The 25568-nt window shown below is 32.7% G+C and overlaps 1 protein-coding gene and 3 pseudogenes across 1 annotated transcript; all 4 read right to left on the bottom strand.

Annotated features, from left to right (window-relative positions):
- Positions 1 to 15873: 15873 nt before the first annotated feature.
- On the bottom strand, positions 15874 to 17992 carry LOC130962979 (uncharacterized). Its single transcript, XM_057889129.1, has 2 exons — positions 17238 to 17992; positions 15874 to 16123 (listed from the first exon to the last, which is right to left on the bottom strand). Exons 1-2 carry the CDS (start codon positions 17990 to 17992, stop codon positions 15874 to 15876), a joined length of 1005 nt encoding a protein of 334 aa, XP_057745112.1.
- Positions 17993 to 20226: 2234 nt separating this feature from the next.
- LOC130962978 (photosystem II protein D1-like) lies at positions 20227 to 21383 on the bottom strand (annotated as a pseudogene).
- Positions 21384 to 22049: 666 nt separating this feature from the next.
- On the bottom strand, positions 22050 to 23168 carry LOC130962977 (photosystem II protein D1-like; annotated as a pseudogene).
- Positions 23169 to 23833: 665 nt separating this feature from the next.
- Positions 23834 to 24954, bottom strand: LOC130962976 (photosystem II protein D1-like; annotated as a pseudogene).
- Positions 24955 to 25568: the final 614 nt, after the last annotated feature.

Raw genomic sequence — 25568 nt, 5'->3', positions numbered from 1 at the left:
CTGGCTCTTTTACGCCGGTGAACTTCCAATTCTCTTATAACTTTGTGAATTCAAGCAATTGCTATTTTACCTTGAAGATACTTTGACATATACCTGTAAAAATCAATTAATTAACAAAAACAAATAAAATTAAATTTTGTGAATGGCTGGGTTGCCTCCCAGCAAGCGCTTCTTTAATGTCGTTAGCTGGACTATTACTGAGCTTTAATCAAGTCTCAGTTTTGAGCATTCTTGCTCAAAATTTCTTTCAAGATAATGTTTAACTCTCTGTCCATTAACAATGAACTTTTTGTTAGAGTCATTATCCTGAAGCTCTACGTATCCATATGGTGATACACTTGTAATTACATATGGACCTCTCCACCGGGATTTTAATTTCCCGAAGAATAATTTGAGCCTAGAATTAAATAGCAGAACTTTCTGCCCCGGCTCAAAGACTCTGGATGACAATTTCTTATCATTCCATCTTTTTGCTTTCTCTTTGTAAATTTTTGCATTCTCGAAAGCATTGAGTCTAAATTCCTCTAGTTCATTTAACTGAAGCAATCATTTTTCTCCAGCTAACTTGGCATCAAGGTTCAGGAATCTGGTTGCCCAGTAGGCCTTATGTTCCAGTTTCACTGGCAAGTGACATGCCTTTCTATACACAAGCTGGTATGGAGAGGTCCCTATAGGGGTCTTGAATGCTGTTCTATATGCCCACAGAGCATCATCCAAGCTTCTTGCCCAATCCCTTCTATGGTTAATTACAGTCCGTTCCAGGATTCTTTTGAGTTCTCTATTTGAGACTTCAGCTTGCCCATTAGTCTATGGGTGATATGGAGTGGCCACCCTGTGGCTAACTCCATAACGAACCAAAGCAGAATAGAGCTGTTTATTGTAGAAATGAGTGCCCCCATCACTGATTAGTACTCTAGGGGTGCCAAATCTGCTGAAGATGTATTTCTGGAGGAATTTTAACACTGTCTTAGTGTCATTAGTGGGTGTTGCAATAGCTTCCACCTATTTGGATACATAATCCACTGCCACCAGAATATAAGTGTTTGAGTATGATGGTGGGAAAGGTCCCATGAAGTCAATACCCCATACGTCAAACAACTCAATCTCCAAGATCCCTTGTTGAGGCATGGCATAACTGTGAGGTAGATTGCCAGATCTTTGGCAACTGTCACAATTAAGTACAAACACTTGGGAATCTTTATAGAGAGTAGGCCAGTAGAAGCCACATTGGAGGACTCTTGTGGCTGTTCACTCACTTCCAAAATGTCCTCCATACTGTGATCCATGGCAGTGCCAGAGGATCTTCTGTGCTTCTTCTTTAGGCACACATCTACGGATTACTCCGTCTGCACATCTCTTGAAGAGATATGGTTCATCCCAAAGATAGTACTTTGCATCCGTGATCAACTTCTTTGATTGCTGCCTACTGTACTATTTGGGTATGAATCTCACTGCCTTGTAGTTTGCAATGTCTGCAAACCACGGCACTTCCTGGATGGCAAAGAGTTGCTCATCCGAAAAGGTCCCAGAGATCTCAGTAAGAGGGAGGGACGCCCCTTCTACTGGTTCTATTCGGGACAGGTGATCTGCTACTTGGTTTTTTGTCCCTTTTCTGTCTCTTATTTCTATATCAAACTCTTGCAGAAGCAACACCCATCTTATAAGTCTGGGTTTTGAATCCTGCTTTGTTAGTAGATATTTAAGAGCAGCATGATCAGTGTACACAATTACTTTTGATCCTACTAAATAGGATCTGAATTGTCGATGGCGTAAACCACTGCAAGTAGTTCTTTTTCTGTGGTTGTGTAGTTTTTCTGTGCGTCATTTAAAACTCGACTGGCATAGTAAATGACGTGCAGAAGCTTGTCATGCCTTTGTCCCAACACTGCACCAATGGCATGGTCACTGGCATCACACATTAGTTCAAATGGCAATGTCCAGTTTGGTGCAGAGATGATTGGTGCTGTGACCAACTTAGCTTTCAGAGTCTCAAATGCCTGCAGACACTCCTTATCAAAGACAAATGGCGTATCAGCAGCTAACAGGTTGCTCAGAGGTTTGGCGATTTTCGAAAAATCCTTTATAAACCTCCTATAGAATCCTACATGCCCCAGAAAGCTTCTGATTGCCTTAACATTGGCAGGTGGTGGTAATTTTTCAATCACCTCTACCTTAGCTTGATCCACCTCTATTCCCTTGTTCGAAATTTTGTGCCCAAGGACGATTCCTTCAGTCACCAAAAAGTGACACTTCTCCCAGTTTAAAACCAGGTTAGTCTCTTGGCATCTCTTTAGAACAAGTGCTAGATGGTTAAGGCAGGAGCTGAATGAGTCTCCAAACACTGAAAAGTCATCCATGAAGACTTCCAAAAATTTTTCCACCATATCAGAGAAAATTGAGAGCATGCACCTCTGAAAGGTTGCAGTTGCATTGCATAGGCCAAATGGCATCCTTCTGTATGCAAATACTCCAGATGGACATGTGAATGCCGTTTTCTCTTGATCCTGAGGATCTACTGCAATTTGGTTATAACCTGAATATCCATCCAAGAAGCAGTAGTATTCATGACCTGCTAGTCTTTCTAGCATCTGGTCTATGAATGGTAAAGGAAAATGATCCTTTCTGGTGGCTGTATTGAGCCTTCTATAATCAATACACATACGCCACCCTGTAACTGTTCTTGTTGGAACCAGTTCATTTTTCTCATTATGAACCACTGTCATGCCTCCCTTCTTAGGGACGACTTGGACAGGGCTTACCCAGGGGCTGTCAGAAATAGGATAAATAATCCCAACCTCTAGTAATTTAGTAACCTCCTTCTGCACCACTTCCTTCATGGCTGGATTCAGCTGCCTTTGTGGTTGAACCACTGGCTTGGCGTCACCCTCCAATAGGATCTTGTGCATACATCTGGCTGGGCTAATGCCCTTAAGATCACTGATGGACCACCCAAGAGCTGTCTTGTGTGTCCTTAGCACTTGAATTATTGCTTCCTCTTCCTGTGGCTCTAAGGTAGAGCTTATGATTACAGAAAAGGTGTCACCTTCTCCCAGAAATGCATATTTCAGGGATGGTGGTAATGGTTTGAGCTCGGGTTTAGGAGGTTTCTCCTCTTCCTGAGGGATTTTCAGAGGTTCTATTATTCTCTCTGATTCCTCCAGATCAGGCTGAACATCCTTAAGATGTCCTCTAGCTCTGATTCGAGACTCTCAGTCATATTGACCTCTCTTACCAGAGAGTCAATAATATCAACACTCATGCAGTCATTTGGGGTGTCTGGATGTTGCATGGCTTTGACAACATTCAACTTGAACTCCTCCTCATTGACTCTCAGGGTTACTTCCCCTTTTTGGACGTCAATAAGGGTTCTGCCAGTTGCTAGGAAAGGTCTTCCTAGAATGAGAGTTGCACTCTTGTGCTCCTCCATTTCCAGCACCACAAAGTCAGTGGGAAAGGCAAATGGCCCAACCTTGACAATCGTGTCTTCAATCATGCCTGATGGGTATTTAATGGAGTCGTTAGCAAGTTGAAGACATATCCGGGTTGGTTTGACTTCTTCAGTCAAACCAAGCTTTGTGATAATAGATGCAGGTATTAAGTTGATACTTGCCCCAAGATCACATAAAGCTTGCTTGGTACAATTATCCTCTAATGTGCATGGTATCATAAAGCTCCTGGGATCTTTAAGCTTCTCAGGTAAGCTTTTCAGAATGACTGCACTGCATCCTTCAGTGAGGTAAACTTTTTCAGTTTCCCTCCAATCCTTCTTATGACTTAAGATCTCTTTCATGAACTTAGCATAAGAGGGTATTTGCTCAAGTGCTTCTGCAAACGGAATCTTTATTTCAAGAGTCCTGAGATAGTCTGCAAAGCGGGCAAATTGCTTATCCTGTTCCGCTTGGCGGAGTTTTTGAGGATAAGGCATTTTGGCTTTGTATTCCTCAACCTTAGTTGCTGCAGGTTTATTGCCTACGGATGTGGATTGGGAACCCTTTTTAGAAGGGTTGTTATCAGCACTTGTATGTGTCTGATCCCCCACTGGCATTTGAATACCAGGGGTGGAAGCTGGAGTGGCGTTAGACGCTAGCTCCTTATTTGTTTCTGGCGTTTGAACGCCAGAACTGTGCTCCCTTTGGGCGTTCAACGCCAAATCCTTGCTTGTTTCTGGCGTTGAACGCCAGGAATGAGCATGGTTTGGGCGTTCAGCGCCAGCATCATTCCTCTCTGGGCTCTGATTATCCTCAGAGAGATTTTGAGTAGTCATTTGTTCATTTCTTGGCTTCCTGCTGCTTTGAAGTGAGGTATTTAATGTTTTCCCACTTCTTAATTGAACTGCTTGGCATTCTTCTGTTATCTATTTTGATAGTTGTTTTTCTGTTTGCTTTAACTGTACTTCCATATTTCTGTTAGCCATTCTTGTTTCTTGTAGTATTTCCTTGAATTCAGCTAGCTGCTGAGTCAGAAAATCCAGCTGCTGATTGAATTCATTAGCCTGATCTACAGGACTAGGTTCAGCAGTTACTGTTTTAGCTTCTTCTTTCATGGAAGATTCACTGCTTAGGTACAGATGCTGATTTCTGGCAACTGTGTCAATAAGCTCTTGAGCTTCTTCAATTGTTTTTCTCATATGTATAGATCCACCAGCTGAGTGATCTAGAGAAATCTGAGCTTTTTCTGTAAGCCCATAGTAGAAGATGTCTAATTGCACCCACTCTGAAAACATTTCAGAGGGGCATTTTCTTAGCATCTCTCTGTATCTCTCCCAGGCATCATAAAGGGATTCATTATCTCCTTGTTTGAAGCCTTGGATGCTTAGCCTTAGCTGTGTCATCCGTTTTGGAGGAAAATAGTGATTCAGGAATTTTTCTGACAGCTGTTTCCACGTCCTTATGCTGTTCTTAGGTTGGTTATTTAACCACCTCTTAGCTTGATCTTTTACAGCAAATAGAAACAGTAATAATCTGTAGACATCCTGATCTACTTTCTTATCATGTACTGTGTCAGCAATTTGTAAAAATTGTGCCAGAAACTCTGTAGGTTCTTCATGTGGAAGACCGGAATACTGGCAGCTTTGCTGCACCATGATCATGAGCTGGGGATTCAACTCAAAGCTACTAACTCCAATGGAGGGTATACAGATACTACTCCCATATGAAGCAGTAGTGGGGTTAGCATATGACCCCAGAGTCCTCCTGGACTGTTCATTTCCACTTAGTTCCATGATGGAGCAAGGGAGATGGTATGGATGTTGATATTGTCTATATTATTATAAGAATAATTTTTGAAATAATAAAATAAAACAAAAACCGAAATAAAAATAAAATAAATAAAGAAAGAAAATTAAAAATTAAAATTTATAAAAATTTGAAAAAGTTTATGAAGATTTTCAAAAAATTTGAGGAAAAAGAGAAAGTGGTTAGGATATTTTTGAAAAAGATAATAAAATATATATTAAAAATACCCTTTTTTTTTAAAACTTAAAAAGATAAGAATTGAAAAATTTTGAAATTGAAATCTGAATTTTTTATATAAAAATTTCGAAAATGTAGTTTAAAATTAGTTAGAAAAGATATTTTTTTGAATTTTGAATTTTATGATGAAAGAGAAAAACACACAAAAGACACAAGACTTAAAATTTTTTGATCTAATGCTCCTTATTTTCGAAAATTTTGGAGGAAAAACACCAAGGAACACCAAACTTAAAAATTTTAAGATCAAAACACAAGAAAGACTCAAGAACACCTTGAAGATTCACAAGAACACCAAGAACAAAAGAAAGAACACCAAACTTAAAATTTTTAGAAAACCAAGATAAATTTTCGAAAATTAAAGAAAGATCAACAAGAGAACACCAAACTTAAAGTTTGGTACAAGATTAAATCAAGAAAAATTATTTTTGAAAAAAGATTTTAAAAAGAAGATGCCCAATTGCCAAGAACATAGACCAACGCTCTAGCCAACTGAGCTATAAACTCAATGTTGTTTTTAAAGATGTATTATATTTATGGATAAAAATAAAAAATTTTGAAAACTAATGTTTTGAAAAAGTACAAGAAAAACACGAAAACACACAGAACAAGAAAAACTGAAGATCAAATAAGAAAAATAAACAAGAACAACTTGAAGATCAAGGAAGAACAAAGAACATAAATACGAAAGTTTTAAAGAAAAATATAAAATATGTAATTGACACCAAACTTAGAACAAGACACTAAACTCACGAAAAAAAATTAAAATTGAAAAAGAAAAATAATATTTTTGAAAAGAAAATAAAAGACTCTGACCCAATTGCCAAAATCTTCCTAATCTAAGAAATAAAATAAACCTTTAGTTGTTCAAACTCGAACAATCCCCGGCAACGGCGCCAAAAACTTTGTGCACGAAATTGCAATCACACTTTTTGCAATCCGTACAACTAACCAGCAAGTGCACTGGGTCGTCCAAGTAATACCTTACGTGAGTAAGGGTCGATCCCACGGAGATTATTGGTTTGAAGCAAGCTACATTTATTTTATTATTCTTAGTCAGGATTTCAATTAAAATTATCAGTTTGAATTATTAGAAAAATAAAAGAGCATGAAATAAATAATTGTTACTTTATTAATGGAGAATATGTTGGAGTTTTGGAGATGCTTTGTCTTCTGAATTTCTGCAATGTAATATTCAACTCAATTGTTTGTAAAGTTCCATCCATGGCAAGCTATATGTAGGGTGTCACCATTGTCAGTGGCTACCTCCCATCCTCTCACTGAAAACGGTCCAGATGATCTGTCACAGCACGGCTAATCAGCTGTTGGTTCTCGATCATGTTGGAATAGGATCCATTGATCCTTTTGCGTTTGTCATCACGCCCAGCAATCGCGAGTTTGAAACTCGTCACAGCCATTCAATCCTTGAATCCTACTTGGAATACCACAGACAAGGTTTAGACTTTCCGGATCCTCAAGAGTGGCCGCCATCAATTCTAGCTTATACCACGAAGATTCTGATTAAGGAATCTAAGAGAAGCTCATTCAGTCTAATGTAGAACGAGGGTGTTTGTCAGGCACACGTTCATAGATTGAGGAAGGTGATGAGTGTCACGGATCATCACCTCCTTCACAATTAAGCGCGAATGAACATCTTAGATAGGAACACACACACGTTTGAATGGAGAAATAGAAACAATTGCATTAATTCATTGAGACGCTGCAGAGCTCCTCACCCCCAACAATGGAGTTTAGAGACTCATGCTGCCAAGGAATATAAAATCCAGTTCTATAGACATCATGAGATACAAAATAAGTCTCTAAAAGTTGTTTAAATAGTAAACTAGTAACCTAGGTTTACAGAATATGAGTAAACTAAGATAATTGGTGCAAAAATTCACTTCTGGGGCCCACTTGGTGTGTGCTGGGGCTGAGACTTAAGCCTCCCACGTGCTTGGGCTGTTTCTGGAGTTGAACGCCAGGTTGTAACGTGTTTTGGGCGTTGAACTCCAACTTGTAACTTGTTTCTGGCGCTGGACGCCAGACTGCAACATGGAACTGGCGTTGAACGCCAGTTTACGTCATCTATCTTTGCACAAAGTATGGACTATTATATATTGATGGAAAGCCCTGGATGTCTACTTTCCAACCCAATTGAGAGCGCGTCAATTGGACTTCTGTAGCTCCAAAAAATCCATTCCGAGTGCAGGGAGGTCAGGATCCAACAGCATCAGCAGTCCTTTTTCAGCCTAACTCAGATTTTTGCTCAGCTCCCTCAATTTCAGCCAGAAAATACCTGAAATCACAGAAAAACAGATAAACTCATAGTAAAGTCCAGAAATATGATTTTTGCCTAAAAACTAATAATATTCTACTAAAAACTAATTAAAACATACTAAAATCTACATGAAATTACCCCCAAAAAGCGTATAAAATATCCGCTCATCAGGACCAAAATCGAACTCAGCCCTTAATTAACGTAATTATACATTCATATAATAATGTATCGTAGGATTCATATATTTTATAATAAAAAAATTAATTAATACTGAATTAATTTAATTTTTATTCTAAAACATATAATTATAATTATGCTATGATTGGTTCAAAGCATCACGTTAATAAAAATTTAGTACAATTAACCATACATTTTCCATTTCTATATAGATATTTTATCACGATGTTAATAAAAAAACTTTAGTACAATTAATAATATTTGCATGGATTTAGTTTTTGTGTATTAATAATCTTAAATACAATATTAGTCTTTTAAATTGTATCTCTAAGTCTGATAAAATTTTTTGAAAAAATTGAACCTAAAATGAGAGAACTCTACTTTAATATTGAATTTTTTAGTAGATGTAAAAAGTAAAAAAGAGATAAAATTTGAACTTGGCTTATAAACCTCTTTGAATATAATTGTTCAATTAAAATTTGAGCTCCTCCTAAAAAAACAAATTTTATGCATATTTTATTAAACTGGTCATCATAATATATGAGTAGATCTAATCATCCTTTAGTAAAATAGAGTTCATTACCTCTTAGTTAAATTCTTACATCCATTTAATTAAAATTCAAATCAGTAAATACAATTTAAAATAGTATTTAATAGATATAATATACTCTAAACGATTGTGACAAACACTCTCCATAAAGAAGTGTTGAGGTCGGATAAATTTCTCTTCACTAAGTCCATGCCAATTCCTGATCTGACAAGTCGGATGGAACAAAATTTGTCAGAAAGCCAGAGAAGCAGGCCAGACGGAAGAAAAATTCTTTGTTAGAAACCATTGATAATCGCAATGTAAGGTTAGATGAAAAAAAATAATTTTAAACAAGAACAATCATCAAATAAACAAAAGAATAAGATCTCACTATATTAATAAAAAATTGAAAAATATTATAACTTATATATATATTTTAAAAGGTTAATTTCGATAAAAAAAATACATATATTCTTATTCTATGAAATAGTCAAAAAATAAAAATAAATTAAAAAATTAAATAAAAGATTTTAACTCTAAAACTTATACTCATAACCGATAAAAAAATACTATATATAACATTCAATCATATAAAAATTAATAATAAAAATTGGGCAGAGAATTGGACACACACATATTTTCTTAAAACATTATTCATGTAAATCTTATTAGTTATGTAGATATGTCTATTAACACTAAATGGACAAATCCTAGTTCATGAAAAAATTAATTGTCTATTTTCATTAAAATTGACTCATAAAAATTTGAGCAATGTTTATCATTTTTATTAATTATTAAATGTATAAAATGTGATTCATCTTATAATTAAATGATTATTATTTCGATTACACAATATAAGAAAGATATGATTTAAGTTTATTAGGATGATTGATAATTAGTAAAATTTTAGTCATTAAATATTATTTTTATATAATTTTAAAGAAAAAAATACTTTTTAAAAATATTTTAAGAAGATATAGGTATGTATATTAATATATTAGTACCAAAATGCGTCACATTAACATTCTTAATGTTAAGATACTACTTATTGTAAGATAATATAATAATTAGTTGAGTCATCTTTCAAAAAATAAAACTTTAAACTTTGAATGTTAAAAAATAAACCGATTGAAATTCACAAAATGATTTAACAAAAAGCAATTCAATGCTTTTTACAAAAGCATATTTTTTTTAAGAAAATTTTTTTTATATACTAAAAATTAATTATTATATATTTATATATATTAATTTACCAAAATTATATGTTGACCACTGTTAATTCTTACGAGATTAAATAAAAAATAAAATATAATCATGTATGATTAATTAATACTTCCATCAATCTAATCAGCATTTGCATATCCCACTAATAAAAATTTAACACTATACAAACATGAATATTTCTTAATTATTAAAATATATCTAATAAATAAATTAAAAAAAATAGATTTCACTATTATATTTTGTTTGTTAATTTTTATTAGGCAATAAATACAACAACTATAAATACGTTTCTATGAAGTACGAATACTTCACTGAGTTGTCATGTGTGTATGTCAGACACATTTCAGACATAACACTCACCGACACTCATCTGATACACGTGTCTGTTGTGTCCAACCGTATCTTATTAAAAAACATAAAAAATTCTTTTTCGAACACATTTGGATACACCTAAATATCATCAAGTATCAGTGTGTGCAGTCTTATTCATAACCTATATTATTGAAATAAATTTAGATATAATATATATTATTATTTATTAAAATAAAAAATATTTTAAATACTTGATATAATTTAAATAAGACACTAAAAATAATTAAAAAATTAATTTATATTTTAATATCAATAAAATATCAAAATATCATTACGATTTATCTACAAATATTTTATATTTTATATGCATATTTCTATATTTTATAAAATTATAAAATTCGCGTATCAACGTATTCCGTATTGTGTTGTGTCCTATATCCGTGTCGATGTCCGTATATCATAGAAACGTTCTTATATAAATTTAATGACAATAAATGTATATCATTTATTAGGTGTATTAAATTTTAATAATTGAAACCAATTTGATAGGTATAAATGTATTTTTACATTCTCATAACATACATTCCATAAATTGTTATAATAATAATAATAATAATAATAATAATAATAATAATGATGATGATGATGATGATGATGATGATGATGATGATGATGATGATGATGATGATGATGATGATGATGATGATGATGATGATGATGATGATGATGATGATGATGATGATGATGTCAGAATGTTAAAAAGACCAACGGTGAGTAGAAACAATTTTTTTTTGAACTTTAACTAAAGTTGTTCAATTTAACATGAACCTAAACTAAAAAAAAATTACATGAATAACAAAAAAAAATGAAAAATAACAATAATTTTTCCTTCCAATATTCTACGTATTGTATTTAAATAATATAAAAAAATATTCTAACGAAAAACAAGAAGCACCATTGTTGTAAAGTTTAATATCTATCTCATAGGATAATTTTATGGTACTAATAAATTATTGTCAAAATTTTGTCTAATTTATTTTTTTAGTAAATTTTAATTTTTTAAAAATAATTTATTTTTATATTTTTTAAATTAAATATTAATTTTTAATATTTTTTACTAAGTTAAATACCACTTTTTAAATATCATAACATTATAATTAAAAAAATGTTAAGAGATTAAAATTATTATTTTATTATTTAGCTGTCAACTCAATTTTTTCAGTATAATAATTTAATGACATGTTTTATTTCATATTTTTAATATTAATAATTAATCTATGATGCATAGACACTGACACGGACACAGAAATCATGACACGACACGAGACACGCTGATACTTAAATTTTAAAATCTTACATGACACATGATGACATGAACACGCATACATATAAAGTATAAAGTATTTTTTAGATAAATCGTAATGATATTTTGATATTTTTTATATTAAAATATAAATTAAAATTTTTAATTATTTTTAAAGTTTTATTTTAATTATATCAAGTATTTAACATTTTTTTGTTTTAATAAATAATAATATATATTATATTTAAATTTATTTTAAAAATATATGTTAAGAATAAGACTGAACACGCTGACACGTAATGATATTTAAGTGTGTCCATCCAAAAAAAATTTTTTATTTTTTTCTTAAGACATCGTTAGACACAATAAACACGCATATCGAATAAATATCGATAAATATCGTGTCTAAAATATATCCGACATACTAATATAACAACTTAACAAAATATCCATACTTCATACTAATTAATTAATAACAAAAAATAATAAATTCTAACCTCCCTCTAATATTTTTCATTCCGGAATATGCTGAAGAAGGTATTTAATTTGGTGCGTTATAATTAAGGGAAAAGAGAGAAGCGGGTGTCCACTGTCCAATGTCCAATGTCCTGCCTTGCCAATGCCCTGCACATATGACGGAGTCTGGACATTAAATTTAATGTTCAAGCCACGTTTATTGGCAGGCAAAACGGGTTAGCCCTACTGAGCCAAAATTGCTACTTCGTACCTTGATAGTATGATTGTTCAAAATGCGAATTACTTCTGATAATAAAACTTGGATATCGGTCGTTTAATTTTTTCTAGAAAAAAGAAAATAATTTAAATCATTTTCAAGGAGAAATTGAGATTACTCGCTTAGATATGTCAATCAATATAAAATGTGTTTACAAGAAAGTGCTTGAAAATTCTGAAACATATTAGCTTAGCACTTTTTAGGGCCTCGCTACACATACAAGCAAATAACGCATACAATCTTTACAAGTTGGCCCAACTTAGGTTTAATCCACGCGCACTCCCTCTCTTTAAATGGAGCGTCAATTTCACGCGCGTCACTCAAACGATTACGCTTCGAAAAAACCGCTCGTTATGGCTCACTTTTCCTCTTCTCCTTCAAAGATAACACAAATCCTCAAGTTTCGAGCAACATTCCAAACTGAAGAGACATTTGAACTCGTCGTGAATAATAGCAGAAACCATCAACAAAATATTATTCAAGGTACGTTATTGTTTTCCTCATCTTGTACATTTTCCACATTTCTGTTTCTGATTTCGAAATCGAAGAACTATGTTTTACTGTTCTTCTATGTTCTTCTAGGTTTTATTGATCTTCTTGTTCTAAGAAATTGAACACATGGTGTAAATATATTTGATCCAATTATAAGTAAATTTTTTTTCCATAATTAAACTCTCTCTGGTGTATTCAAAATTTCTGATTTACAGGTACTATAATATGAAGTGGTGATCCAGATAGATTGGAACCCATATATGACAGTCTGCATAGAGATCTGCATAATACACCCAAACACAGACTATAAATACACCCGATAAAAAATTAAATTTACACCTCTGCTGCAGATTTTAACCCAACACTACCTGAAAGCCGCTTGTTGTCCACAAGACCAAAATTAATTAAACTCTCTCTGGTGTATTCAAAATGTCTGATTTACAGGTACTATAATATGAAGTGGTGATCCAGATAGATTGGAACCCATATATGACGGTCTGCATAGAGATCTGCATAATACACCCAAACACAGACTATAAATACACCCGATAAAAAATTAAATTTACACCTCTGCTGCAGATTTTAACCCAACACTACCTGAAAGCCACTTGTTGTCCACAAGACCAAAATTAATTAAACTCTCTCTGGTGTATTCAAAATTTCTGATTTACAGGTACTATAATATGAAGTGGTGATCCAGATAGATTGGAACCCATATATGACGGTCTGCATAGAGATCTGCATAATACACCCAAACACAGACTATAAATACACCCGATAAAAAATTAAATTTACACCCCTGCTGCAGATTTTAACCCAACACAACCTGAAAGCCACTTGTTGTCCACAAGACCAAAATTAATTAAACTCTCTCTGGTGTATTCAAAATTTCTGATTTACAGGTACTATAATATGAAGTGGTGATCCAGATAGATTGGAACCCATATATGACGGTCTGCATAGAGATCTGCATAATACACCCAAACACAGACTATAAATACACCCGATAAAAAATTAAATTTACACCTCTGCTGCAGATTTTAACCCAACACTACCTGAAAGCCACTTGTTGTCCACAAGACCAAAATTAATTAAACTCTCTCTGGTGTATTCAAAATGTCTGATTTACAGGTACTATAATATGAAGTGGTGATCCAGATAGATTGGAACCCATATATGACGGTCTGCATAGAGATCTGCATAATACACCCAAACACAGACTATAAATACACCCGATAAAAAATTAAATTTACACCCCTGCTGCAGATTTTAACCCAACACTACCTGAAAGTCACTTGTTGTCCACAAGACCAAAATTAATTAAACTCTCTCTGGTGTATTCAAAATTTCTGATTTACAGGTACTATAATATGAAGTGGTGATCTAGATAGATTGGAACCCATATATGACAGTCTGCATAGAGATCTGCATAATACACCCAAACACAGACTATAAATACACCCGATAAAAAATTAAATTTACACCCCTGCTGCAGATTTTAACCCAACACTACCTGAAAGCCACTTGTTGTCCACAAGACCAAAATTAATTAAACTCTCTCTGGTGTATTCAAAATGTCTGATTTACAGGTACTATAATATGAAGTGGTGATCCAGATAGATTGGAATCCATATATGACAGTCTGCATAGAGATCTGCATAATACACCCAAACACAGACTATAAATACACCCGATGAAAAATTAAATTTACACCCCTGCTGCAGATTTTAACCCAACACTACCTGAAAGCCACTTGTTGTTCACAAGACCAAAATTAATTAAACTCTCTCTGGTGTATTCAAAATTTCTGATTTACAGGTACTATAATATGAAGTGGTGATTAGATAGATTGAAACCATATATGACGGTCTGCATAGAGATCTGCATAATACACCCAAACACAGACTATAAATACACCTGATAAAAAATTAAATTTACACCTTTGCTGCAGATTTTAACCCAACACTACATGAAAGCCACTTGTTGTCCACGAGACCAAAGTTTAGCAGAAAATCATTCCAATTCCTATCAAATGAGTCTTTGCTATGAGAGTTTCATTTTCCCTCTCTGCTACATGTAATCAATTGATTCTTAATCTCGTTTTCCTTTCTATTTGTGCTCCGAACTCTTGTAGAAAAACCTAGAACCTTGGTATAGTTCCTGTAAAATTTTCCAGCATCTTCAAGGGTGGTAAAGGTCATTCCAACCTTCGGAATAAACTGGTCATCAACAACAAAGAGGTTGCAGAATACACAATGTCAAAAACTATAAATACACCATGTCAAAACGAAGCTGGAGTTACAGAAAGAAAAACTAACGTCAATGACGAAGAACAAACCAATGAGAAAGGAGAGGAAAAGAACGATCGAAAAACCAGGGGAAGACGCGCGAGAAGAAGAACGATGAAATTTGAAAAGAAAGAAAACAAAGAAGGAAACAAATCTTTTAAATTTGGTAGTTATACAAACGCGGGATCTTTGTATAGCGCGTGTAAGTGACGTAGGAGTTGCAACGCGTTTTAGTGGATTAGGCGTTAATGAACTTGTAATAGTTACAAGCCCTAATTGCTTGTATACTAAGCTTTTCTCCACTTTTTATCCTTTAAAAAAATTGATAAACTACTGTAATTGTTCCTGATCTTTAATAAAATATCTCAATTTTGTTAACAGAAAAAAAATCTTAAAATATTTTAAGCGGAAAAAATATTTTAAAAATTAAATTTTGATATAATTTTTTATAAATATAATTAAAAAATAAGATTTTTTATTCTAAAAATTCACAATTTTTTATCTGAAGACCAAAAATACTTTTAAAAACTGAAAAAGTTTTGGAGAACAAATTTTATTTAGTCTAGTTTTGTATTTGCTTTTTAAATAATTTTATTTAAATGTTTCTATAAAATTTTAAATCAAATACATAAATAGTTTGTCAAATACAAAAATCGATTTTTACGTATAAAAAATTACTATTCTTTTCTATTATTTTTATGATACTTTACAATATTTTGAAATTATCTGTATCGTGTTTTATAATATTTTTAAGAATAATTTTTTTGGTTATTAAGAATAGAGAATATTTTTATAAGTGTTTTAAAAAGTTGGAGACGACATTGGTATTATAGTAAGAAAAAAAAATTGGTCAAATCCAACATGTAAAGTAAGCATGATGACCGATAAAATTAAAGAAGCATGACAATTATGAAAATAGGTTGTCCAAACTTTATTTTGAAACCAGGGATTATATGAACCCTATAGCTTATTTGTCTCTGGATTCGGACATACAATGATATACCAACATATCAACTAAACAACGATAATGGCATCATAGCATAGCTATGAAATATATCTCATGAAACTATCAATATGGTGTCTCAGTTGCAGAAGATGGTGAGGATGGTCCAGAAGATGGTGACTTATTCCCCTTGGGAACATATTTTCTAGCCCAAACATGCTTGCCATTAATCGCGAATTTCACTTTTCCTGCACCTTCAAGGAAGGTATCAATGGTGTTCATGGCCTCCGGGCGAACCACCATGCGAGCAAACAATGGTTGCTCCAGCGATTGAACATCTTGCATATGAAGTGATTCAATGATATCTCCATGAGCTCTGTTAATATGGAAAGAATGTGAAACAAAAACAAAAATACTAACATCATATATCATGAAGCATAATATATATGAAAAACTTTTATCATCAAATATAATAATAAAAATTTCCCCTTTCTGGGAATTAATAACAACGAATCTATATAACTTTTCATAATCTTTTTCCTTTTACTTTCATAAATCTTTGAAAAATCTTATAATCCTATGTTTTGTTCACTTAAATGTATATAAATATACCGCTGTAAATTTAGGATATACTTGTGTTTCATTGTTGAAATAATAATGTAGCTCTTGAATTGTCCAAATTTTTCACCAAAAGAAAATGTTAGCTGCTAGCCTTATTTCCAAGAGGTACAGTGCTAATAAAATTAGAGAAATTCTATCCTTCCTTGTAGAAGAAAAAATTTAATAATAATAATAATAACCACAAATTTAATACTTTATTATATTTTAATTATATTTTTTTGTTTTATTTATTTATACTATGTGAATAAAAAACAAATATATTATAAAATATTTAAAAATTTCTTGAAAAAACTAATTTCAATCTCGAAGTATATGTCGAGCTAAGAAGCACAGACAGTTTTTTTGAATTGTCGTGTTTAAGTGTCGGACACATTTCGGACATAACACTCTTCGATACTCGTCCGGCACGTGTGATTAATGTGTTCAACTATGTTTTAATAAAAAATAAAAAATTATTTTTCACACACTTGAACACACCTAAATATTATCACGTGTTAGTATATCTTATTCTTAATATATATTTTTAAAATAAATTTAAAAATAATATATATTATTATTTATTAAATTAAAAAATATTTTAAATATTTTATATAATTAAAAAAATATTAGAAACAATTAAAAAATAATTTTATATTTTAATATTAATAAAATATCAAAATTTTATTGTAATTTATCTAAAAAATATTTTATATTTTATAAATATATTATCTTTACGTATTTTATAAAATTTTAAAATTTATATATTCACCTATCCTGTGTCGTGTCTGGTGTCTATCTTATGATATATGGCATAGGATTGCAGTGTTAGAGTAGTCAAATAATTTCTAATAGAAAAAAAGAGTAGTGAGCATAATGGAATAAAAAATAACCTTGTGAAAAATTCACGAACTTCAGATTCAGAAATAGGGTATCCTTTGGAGAAAGTCATGAAGATAGTCCTATCATCTGCAGCAGGCAGTAGTCTCATCTCGTTAGCAGTGGCAGCGTTAGTAGTAGTGAGATGTAGCTTGGCCAAGATCTCTTTGAATTCTTGATTGAACTGATCATCATTTCTAGCAGAAGAGTTAGCACCGCCACTGATCCAAGCAGGCGGAGAAGGAGCATAGTACATCATTGGGGGATGCAAATAAGCATTCGAAATCATGGATTTTCTAGCATTCTCATAATGAACTTGCTGGATTATGTCAGTGAAAGCCCTCAAGCAAACATCGTTAAGCAACTTAGTGACACCAGGGATGACCTCCATGCGGATCTCATGGAGGTAAAGGAGGGATATTGTGCCACGTGTGATGTTATGGACCAGAGGCAAGATCTTGTCATGAGAGTAAGGGAATTGAGGACTCTCGATGCAGTTCAAGGCCAACGCGACCTCGTCGGCCAGATCATTCAGCAAATTGTCTGGCCAATTCAGCAGGTTTGACACCATCCTCAAGTCCTTGCACTTCCTTTCAAGCCACATGATGAATGACATGACATGAGTGGATTCGCTCGTGTCGCGCCCAAGAACCACCACCAGACGCGTGAACAGCTGGCGGTCAATGTTGTGAAACAAGTTGAATTCCTCCTTGCTCACAACAATGTTAGCCCCTGGGTCTTTAGGAGGGAGACACGACGAGTACACCATGCTTCTTTGCTTGCTTTCTTCTCTATCATAATGTGTTAGGTTTCATCCACATAAATAAGCTTCCACAAAACTATATTTCTCATAATTAAATTAAATGCCAACTTTTTTCATTTTCATATTTGGAAGGTAATCTGTGAGAAATGAACTATTATTCTATAATAATGACTTTCCATGTATTTAGATTTATGTAGATTACATTTACTATAATAGGATGGAATCACTTTGAAAAATCTATTCATCTTAATTTAGATTTTATCATTCCGGTTTTATTAAATACACAATAACTTTATTAAATAATATAAATAATAGGGTCTAGAATTAATTTAATAAAATAAAAAATACTCTATTTTCAAATTATATTCAGTCATTGTTAATTGTGTATAAATAAATTAAATAAAAAAAATAATCATCTAACTAAAAATAATGCAAATAATTATCTGTATACTTATTGAATTAAACATTCGATATATCCATTGTTTACATTGTTTAATATTTTTATTATTTACCTATATTTTTTCTTATCACTTTAAATTCGAGAAATGAGACGACAAAATTTAATTAATTTATTAATTTTGGTTATCATTTCAATTTTTATAATATAATTTCTTTAATTAAGTATTTTAATAATATACTTTATGTCATATTTTTAAATATTAATATCTGACAAAAAAACAATAAATTCTAATAATTCTTTAGATTTTTGTATTTAAGTGTTACCAATTCAGTAATGCATTAAAAGGATTTCATAATTAATGTGCTAATTTCCAGTTCACTGTCTTCATTGGCTCGACCTTCTTTGCGCAACCCTATTTGTTCGTCCCGGCTCCTATGACTGTTGCGAAATTACCTTATCAACGGTATTGATTTTACAAATTACAATGCTTTACATCTTATTTTGAAAAAGTAAAATATTATTTTTGTCTTCAATATTTTGGAGTAAATTTTAAAATTATTCTCAATATTTAAATCGTTTTATTTAAGTTTTTAATATTTTTTATTGTTAGTGATCTATTAATATAATTAATGGTGTGATAAAATTGAGATAATTTTAAAACTTTAAAAATTTAAAAAGAATGAAAACATTGAAAAAAAACAATACATTACTATTAAAAAAATTATCAAATCAAGTATATAAAATATAAATTATAGTTTAGAAGGTATATAAATTTTAGAAAAAAAAAAGTATGATACATATACAATAAAATATAAATTATACTTTTTATTTTAATTTTTATTATACTGATGAAGTTCTTTAATATTTAATTTAATTAAATTTTATTTTTAATTTTTAAATAAATTTAAAATTTTTTCTTTAATAATTTCAGTTTTTCACGACAGATAATTATACAATTTTTTTAATTTTACTTTTAATAAAAAATAAATTTACTTAGAATAATGAAAGTAATGTGATTAAAAATAAAATTAAAATAAAATTATTTAAAAAAAATAAATTATCGTTAAGAGTAATTTACTTAGATGTAATTAAAATAATAATTGAATAATTATCTACAGTAAAAATTTGATGCTATTAAAGAATAAAATTAAAATTTATTTTAAAATTAAAAATAAAGTTTAATTAAATTAAACATTAAAAAATTTTAGTGTATTAGAGATAAAAAGGTATAATTTATACTTTAGTGTATATGTGCCATGTTTTTTTCTGCAAATTTATGTACTAATCATTCTACAAACCTTTCATGATAAATAAAAATCTTTAAGAGTATAGTAAAATTAAAAAAAATTACTTAGAATAAAAATAATGTGATTAAAAAATAATTGAATAACTATGTACAGTAAAAAAAATTAATATTATTGAAGGATAAAATTAAAATTTATTTCAAAGTTAAAAATAAAGTTTATTTAAAAAACATTAAAGGAGTTCGATACATTAGAGACACAATGTATAATTTGTAATTTGTTTTATATATATATCGGCTAAATTTTCAAAGTGGTCTATCAGATTCACAACTTTCACCGTACCATTTTAGTCTCTCAAATTTAAAATTGTCTATACTGGTCCTCGAGATTTAGTTTTGGGAATCATATTGGTTCTTGGACCCTTTCTAGTACTGAATCAGTGAACTAAGTGTTGAATTGGCTCTGACTTGCTACGCTAGACACATGGCTAAACAACTTCGTTTCGTTTTGGCACTCAAACCACTGCAAAAAGGGTTTAAAATGACATTTATATTACGGCGATTCTTTGATTATGGTGTTTTATGGTGTTGATAGATCTAGAAAACAACAGTAGCCGCTGCAACAGGAGCTGAATATGCAACATCAATCCAAGGGTGCATACCCCGACAAAAACTAAGTTCTCACTCACGACCTATGTAACAAGCTACACCAAGTAAGAAGTGTAGAACAATTAGTTCATAAGAACCGCCGTTGTATAACAATTCTTCAACAAATGTCGCTTCCCATATCGGGTAAAAGTGCAAACCTATAGCCGCCGAAGTAGGAATAATGGCACCCGAAATAATATTGTTTCCATAAAGTAGAGATCCAGAAACAGGCTCATGAATACCATCAATATCTACTGGAGGGGCAGCAATGAAAGTGATAATAAATACAGAAGTTGCGGTTAATAAAGTAGGATCATAAAAACACCAAACCATCTAATGTAAAGACTGTTTTCATTGCTGGTTATCTAGTTACAGAAGAGACCCCATAGGCTTTTGCTCTTGCGTCTCTCTAAAATTGCAGTCATGGTAAAATCTTGGTTTTTTTAATTATCAGGGACTCCTAAGCACACGAATTCTCTCTAACTAGATAAATGAGGGCTTGTTATTCAACAGTATAACACGAGGCATATATTGGTGTCAACCAAGAAGATATATATTAATATATCTGTTGAAAATGCTTTTATTCATTTAGATTAATCTAAACAAAGAATGAAAATGATTATGAATTCACTATAGTATATACATATACCGTTATATAAATATAACTTCGACGTATTTTCTTATGGATTTTATAATTAAAATTATAATATATATATATATATATATATATATATATATATATATATATATATATATATATATTCCGTATATTATATGGGTTGTCCGGGACTCGAACCCGAAACTAGTCGGATGGAGTAGAAATTTGATTTGTTAATGAATTTGCATAAAATAGTGGTTTTTGTTGATTTCGGCGGTTTTAAACTGCCATTATTTGGGTCATATATCCATTATTTAAAAATATCCCAAACTCTCTCTAATTCAACCCTAACGCGCTGTCACGCATTGTGTTTCTCTAAGGTAACGATGCTACCACTGGGATCTGCTTCGGCACAATCTGCTCCAGCGACGTCTTTCTTCGACGACGATCTCTTCTGCGGCGTTCTCCTCCAATTAGAATCTCTTCGCCGTTCACCGCCGTCGTTCATTTCCTTGCCGTTGGCTTCAATGAGCTTCTACAATTTTGTTCTGGTTTTGATCTAAAGGTTAGGCATCTCCTCTTATCTCCTCGTGCTTTATTTATCACCTTGCCGCTGTAACATTGTTGCTGGCTTTAGTGAGCTTTTGCGATTTTCTTCTGCCTTCTCTATCACTTCTGCAATTACATCCTTGTTCTCACAATCGAAAACTTCGTCGAGCACCGCCTCCAGACTATCGTCTTTAAGTTCAGCAAGGCCAAATCAATCCACCATGCCAAGTTCCTCATTCGCCAATACCATATTAGGTCATCCTTTCTTCTTTTCACTTTTTTCCGAAATTTGGAGATTTTAAATTCCAAATTTTCTCTCAATAGTTGCTTATTTTTGCTTACTGTCAAATAAAAATTCTAATTTCCTTAGTTTCCAGGTTTTTAATAAGATTTTCTCACATTAGATTAACCTCTCAGTGTAATTGCTCTTTGATATATAAAATTTTGTTCATCAAGCTATTGTGCTGCGAGTTTCTCAGTGCTGAATTGGCTCTGACTTGCTATGCTGGACACATGGCTAAACAACTTCGTTTCGTTTTGGCACTTAAACCACTGCAAAAAGGGTTAAAATGGCATTTATATTACGGCGGTTCTTTAATTATGGTGTTTTATAGTGTTGATAGATCTAGAAAACAGCAGTAGCCGCTGCAACAGGAGCTGAATATGCAACATCAATCCAAGGACGCATACCCCGACGAAAACTAAGTTCCCACTCATGACCTATGTAACAAGCTACACCGAGTAAGAAGTGTAGAACAATTAGTTCATAAGAACCGCCATTGTATAACAATTATTCAATAGATGTCGCTTCCCATATATGGTAAAAGTGCAAACCTATAGCCGCCGAAGTAGGAATAATGGCACCCGACATAATATTGTTTCCATAAAGTAGAGATCCAGAAACAGGCTCACGAATACCATCAATATCTACTGGAGGGGCAGCAATGAAAGTGATAATAAATACAGAAGTTGCGGTTAATAAATTAGGATCATAAAAACACCAAACCATCCAATGTAAAGACTATTTTTAGTGCTGGTTATCCAGTTACAGAAGAGACCCCATAGGCTTTTGCTATCGCGTCTCTTTAAAATTGCAGTCATGGTAAAATCTTAGTTTTTTTAATTATCAGGGACTCCTAAGCACAAGAATTCTCTCTAACTAGATAAATGAGGGCTTGTTATTCAACAGTATAACACGAGGCATATATTGGTGTCAACCAAGAAGATATATATTAATATATCTGTTGAAAATGCTTTTATTCATTTAGATTAATCTAAACAAAGAATGAAAATGATTATGAATTCACTATAGTATATACATATACCGTTATATAAATATAACTTCGACGTATTTTCTTATGAATTTTATAATTAAAATTATTATATATATATATATATATTCCGTATATTATATGGGTTGTCCGGGACTCGAACCCGAAACTAGTCGGATGGAGTAGAAATTTGATTTGTTAATGAATTTGCATAAAATAGTGGTTTTTGTTGATTTCGGCGGTTTTAAACTGCCATTATTTGGGTCATATTTCCATTATTTACAAAAATCCCAAACTCTCTCTAATTCAACCCTAACGCGCTGTCACGCATTGTGTTTCTCTAAGGTAACGATGCTACCACTGGGATCTGCTTCGGCACAATCTGCTCCAGCGACGTCTTTCTTCGACGACGATCTCTTCTGCGGCGTTCTTCTCCAATTAGAATCTCTTCGCCGTTCACCGCCGTCGTTCATTTCCTTGCCGTTGGCTTCAATGAGCTTCTACAATTTTGTTCTGGTTTTGATCTAAAGGTTAGGCATCTCCTCTTATCTCCTCGTGCTTTATTTATCACCTTGCCGCTGTAACATTGTTGCTGGCTTTAGTGAGCTTTTGCGATTTTCTTCTGCCTTCTCTATCACTTCTGCAATTACATCCTTGTTCTCACAATCGAAAACTTCCTCGAGCACCGCCTCCAGACTATCGTCTTTAAGTTCAGCAAGGCCAAGTCAATCCACCATGCCAAGTTCCTCATTCGCCAATACCATATTAGGTCATCCTTTCTTCTTTTCACTTTTTTTCCAAATTTGGAGATTTTAAATTCCAAATTTTCTCTCAATAGTTGCTTATTTTTGCTTACTGTCAAATAAAAATTCTAATTCCTTAGTTTCCAGGTTTTTAATAAGATTTTCTCACATTAGATTAACCTCTCAGTGTAATTGCTCTTTGATATATAAAATTTTGTTCATCAAGCTATTGTGCTGCGAGTTTCTCAGTGCTGAATTGGCTCTGACTTGCTACGCTGGACACATGGTTAAACAACTTCGTTTCGTTTTGGCACTTAAACCACTGCAAAAAGGGTTAAAATGGCATTTATATTACGGCGGTTCTTTAATTATGGTGTTTTATATTGTTGATAGATCTAGAAAACAGCAATAGCCGCTGCAACAGGAGCTGAATATGCAACATCAATCCAAGGGCGCATACCCCGACGAAAACTAAGTTCCCACTCATGACCTATGTAACAAGCTACACCGAGTAAGAAGTGTAGAACAATTAGTTCATAAGAACCGCCATTGTATAACAATTATTCAACAGATGTCGCTTCCCATATATGGTAAAAGTGCAAACCTATAGCCGCCGAAGTAGGAATAATGGCACCCGACATAATATTATTTCCATAAAGTAGAGATCCAGAAACAGGCTCACGAATACCATCAATATCTACTGGAGGGGCAGCAATGAAAGTGATAATAAATACAGAAGTTGCGGTTAATAAATTAGGATCATAAAAACACCAAACCATCCAATGTAAAGACTATTTTTAGTGCTGGTTATCCAGTTACAGAAGAGACCCCATAGGCTTTTGCTATCGCGTCTCTTTAAAATTGCAGTCATGGTAAAATCTTAGTTTTTTTAATTATCAGGGACTCCCCTAAGCACAAGAATTCTCTCTAACTAGATAAATGAGGGCTTGTTATTCAACAGTATAACACGAGGCATATATTGGTGTCAACCAAGAAGATATATATTAATATATCTGTTGAAAATGCTTTTATTCATTTAGATTACTCTAAACAAAGAATGAAAATGATTATGAATTCACTATAGTATATACATATACCGTTATATAAATATAACTTCGACGTATTTTCTTATGAATTTTATAATTAAAATTATTATATATATATATATATATTCCGTATATTATATGGGTTGTCCGGGACTCGAACCCGAAACTAGTCGGATGGAGTAGAAATTTGATTTGTTAATGAATTTGCATAAAATAGTGGTTTTTGTTGATTTCGGCGGTTTTAAACTGCCATTATTTGGGTCATATTTCCATTATTTACAAAAATCCCAAACTCTCTCTAATTCAACCCTAACGCGCTGTCACGCATTGTGTTTCTCTAAGGTAACGATGCTACCACTGGGATCTGCTTCGGCACAATCTGCTCCAGCGACGTCTTTCTTCGACGACGATCTCTTCTGCGGCGTTCTCCTCCAATTAGAATCTCTTCGCCGTTCACCGCCGTCGTTCATTTCCTTGCCGTTGGCTTCAATGAGCTTCTACAATTTTGTTCTGGTTTTGATCTAAAGGTTAGGCATCTCCTCTTATCTCCTCGTGCTTTATTTATCACCTTGCCGCTGTAACATTGTTGCTGGCTTTAGTGAGCTTTTGCGATTTTCTTCTGCCTTCTCTATCACTTCTGCAATTACATCCTTGTTCTCACAATCGAAAACTTCCTCGAGCACCGCCTCCAGACTATCGTCTTTAAGTTCAGCAAGGCCAAGTCAATCCACCATGCCAAGTTCCTCATTCGCCAATACCATATTAGGTCATCCTTTCTTCTTTTCACTTTTTTCCGAAATTTGGAGATTTTAAATTCCAAATTTTCTCTCAATAGTTGCTTATTTTTGCTTACTGTCAAATAAAAATTCTAATTTCCTTAGTTTCCAGGTTTTTAATAAGATTTTCTCACATTAGATTAACCTCTCAGTGTAATTGCTCTTTGATATATAAAATTTTGTTCATCAAGCTATTGTGCTGCGAGTTTCTCAGTGCTGAATTGGCTCTGACTTGCTACGCTGGACACATGGCTAAACAACTTCGTTTCGTTTTGGCACTTAAACCACTGCAAAAAGGGTTAAAATGG

The sequence above is a fragment of the Arachis stenosperma genome, chromosome 2 (assembly GCF_014773155.1).
Source record: "Arachis stenosperma cultivar V10309 chromosome 2, arast.V10309.gnm1.PFL2, whole genome shotgun sequence".
Lineage (NCBI taxonomy): Eukaryota > Viridiplantae > Streptophyta > Magnoliopsida > Fabales > Fabaceae > Arachis > Arachis stenosperma.
This window is presented reverse-complemented; position numbering and strand designations above follow the sequence as displayed.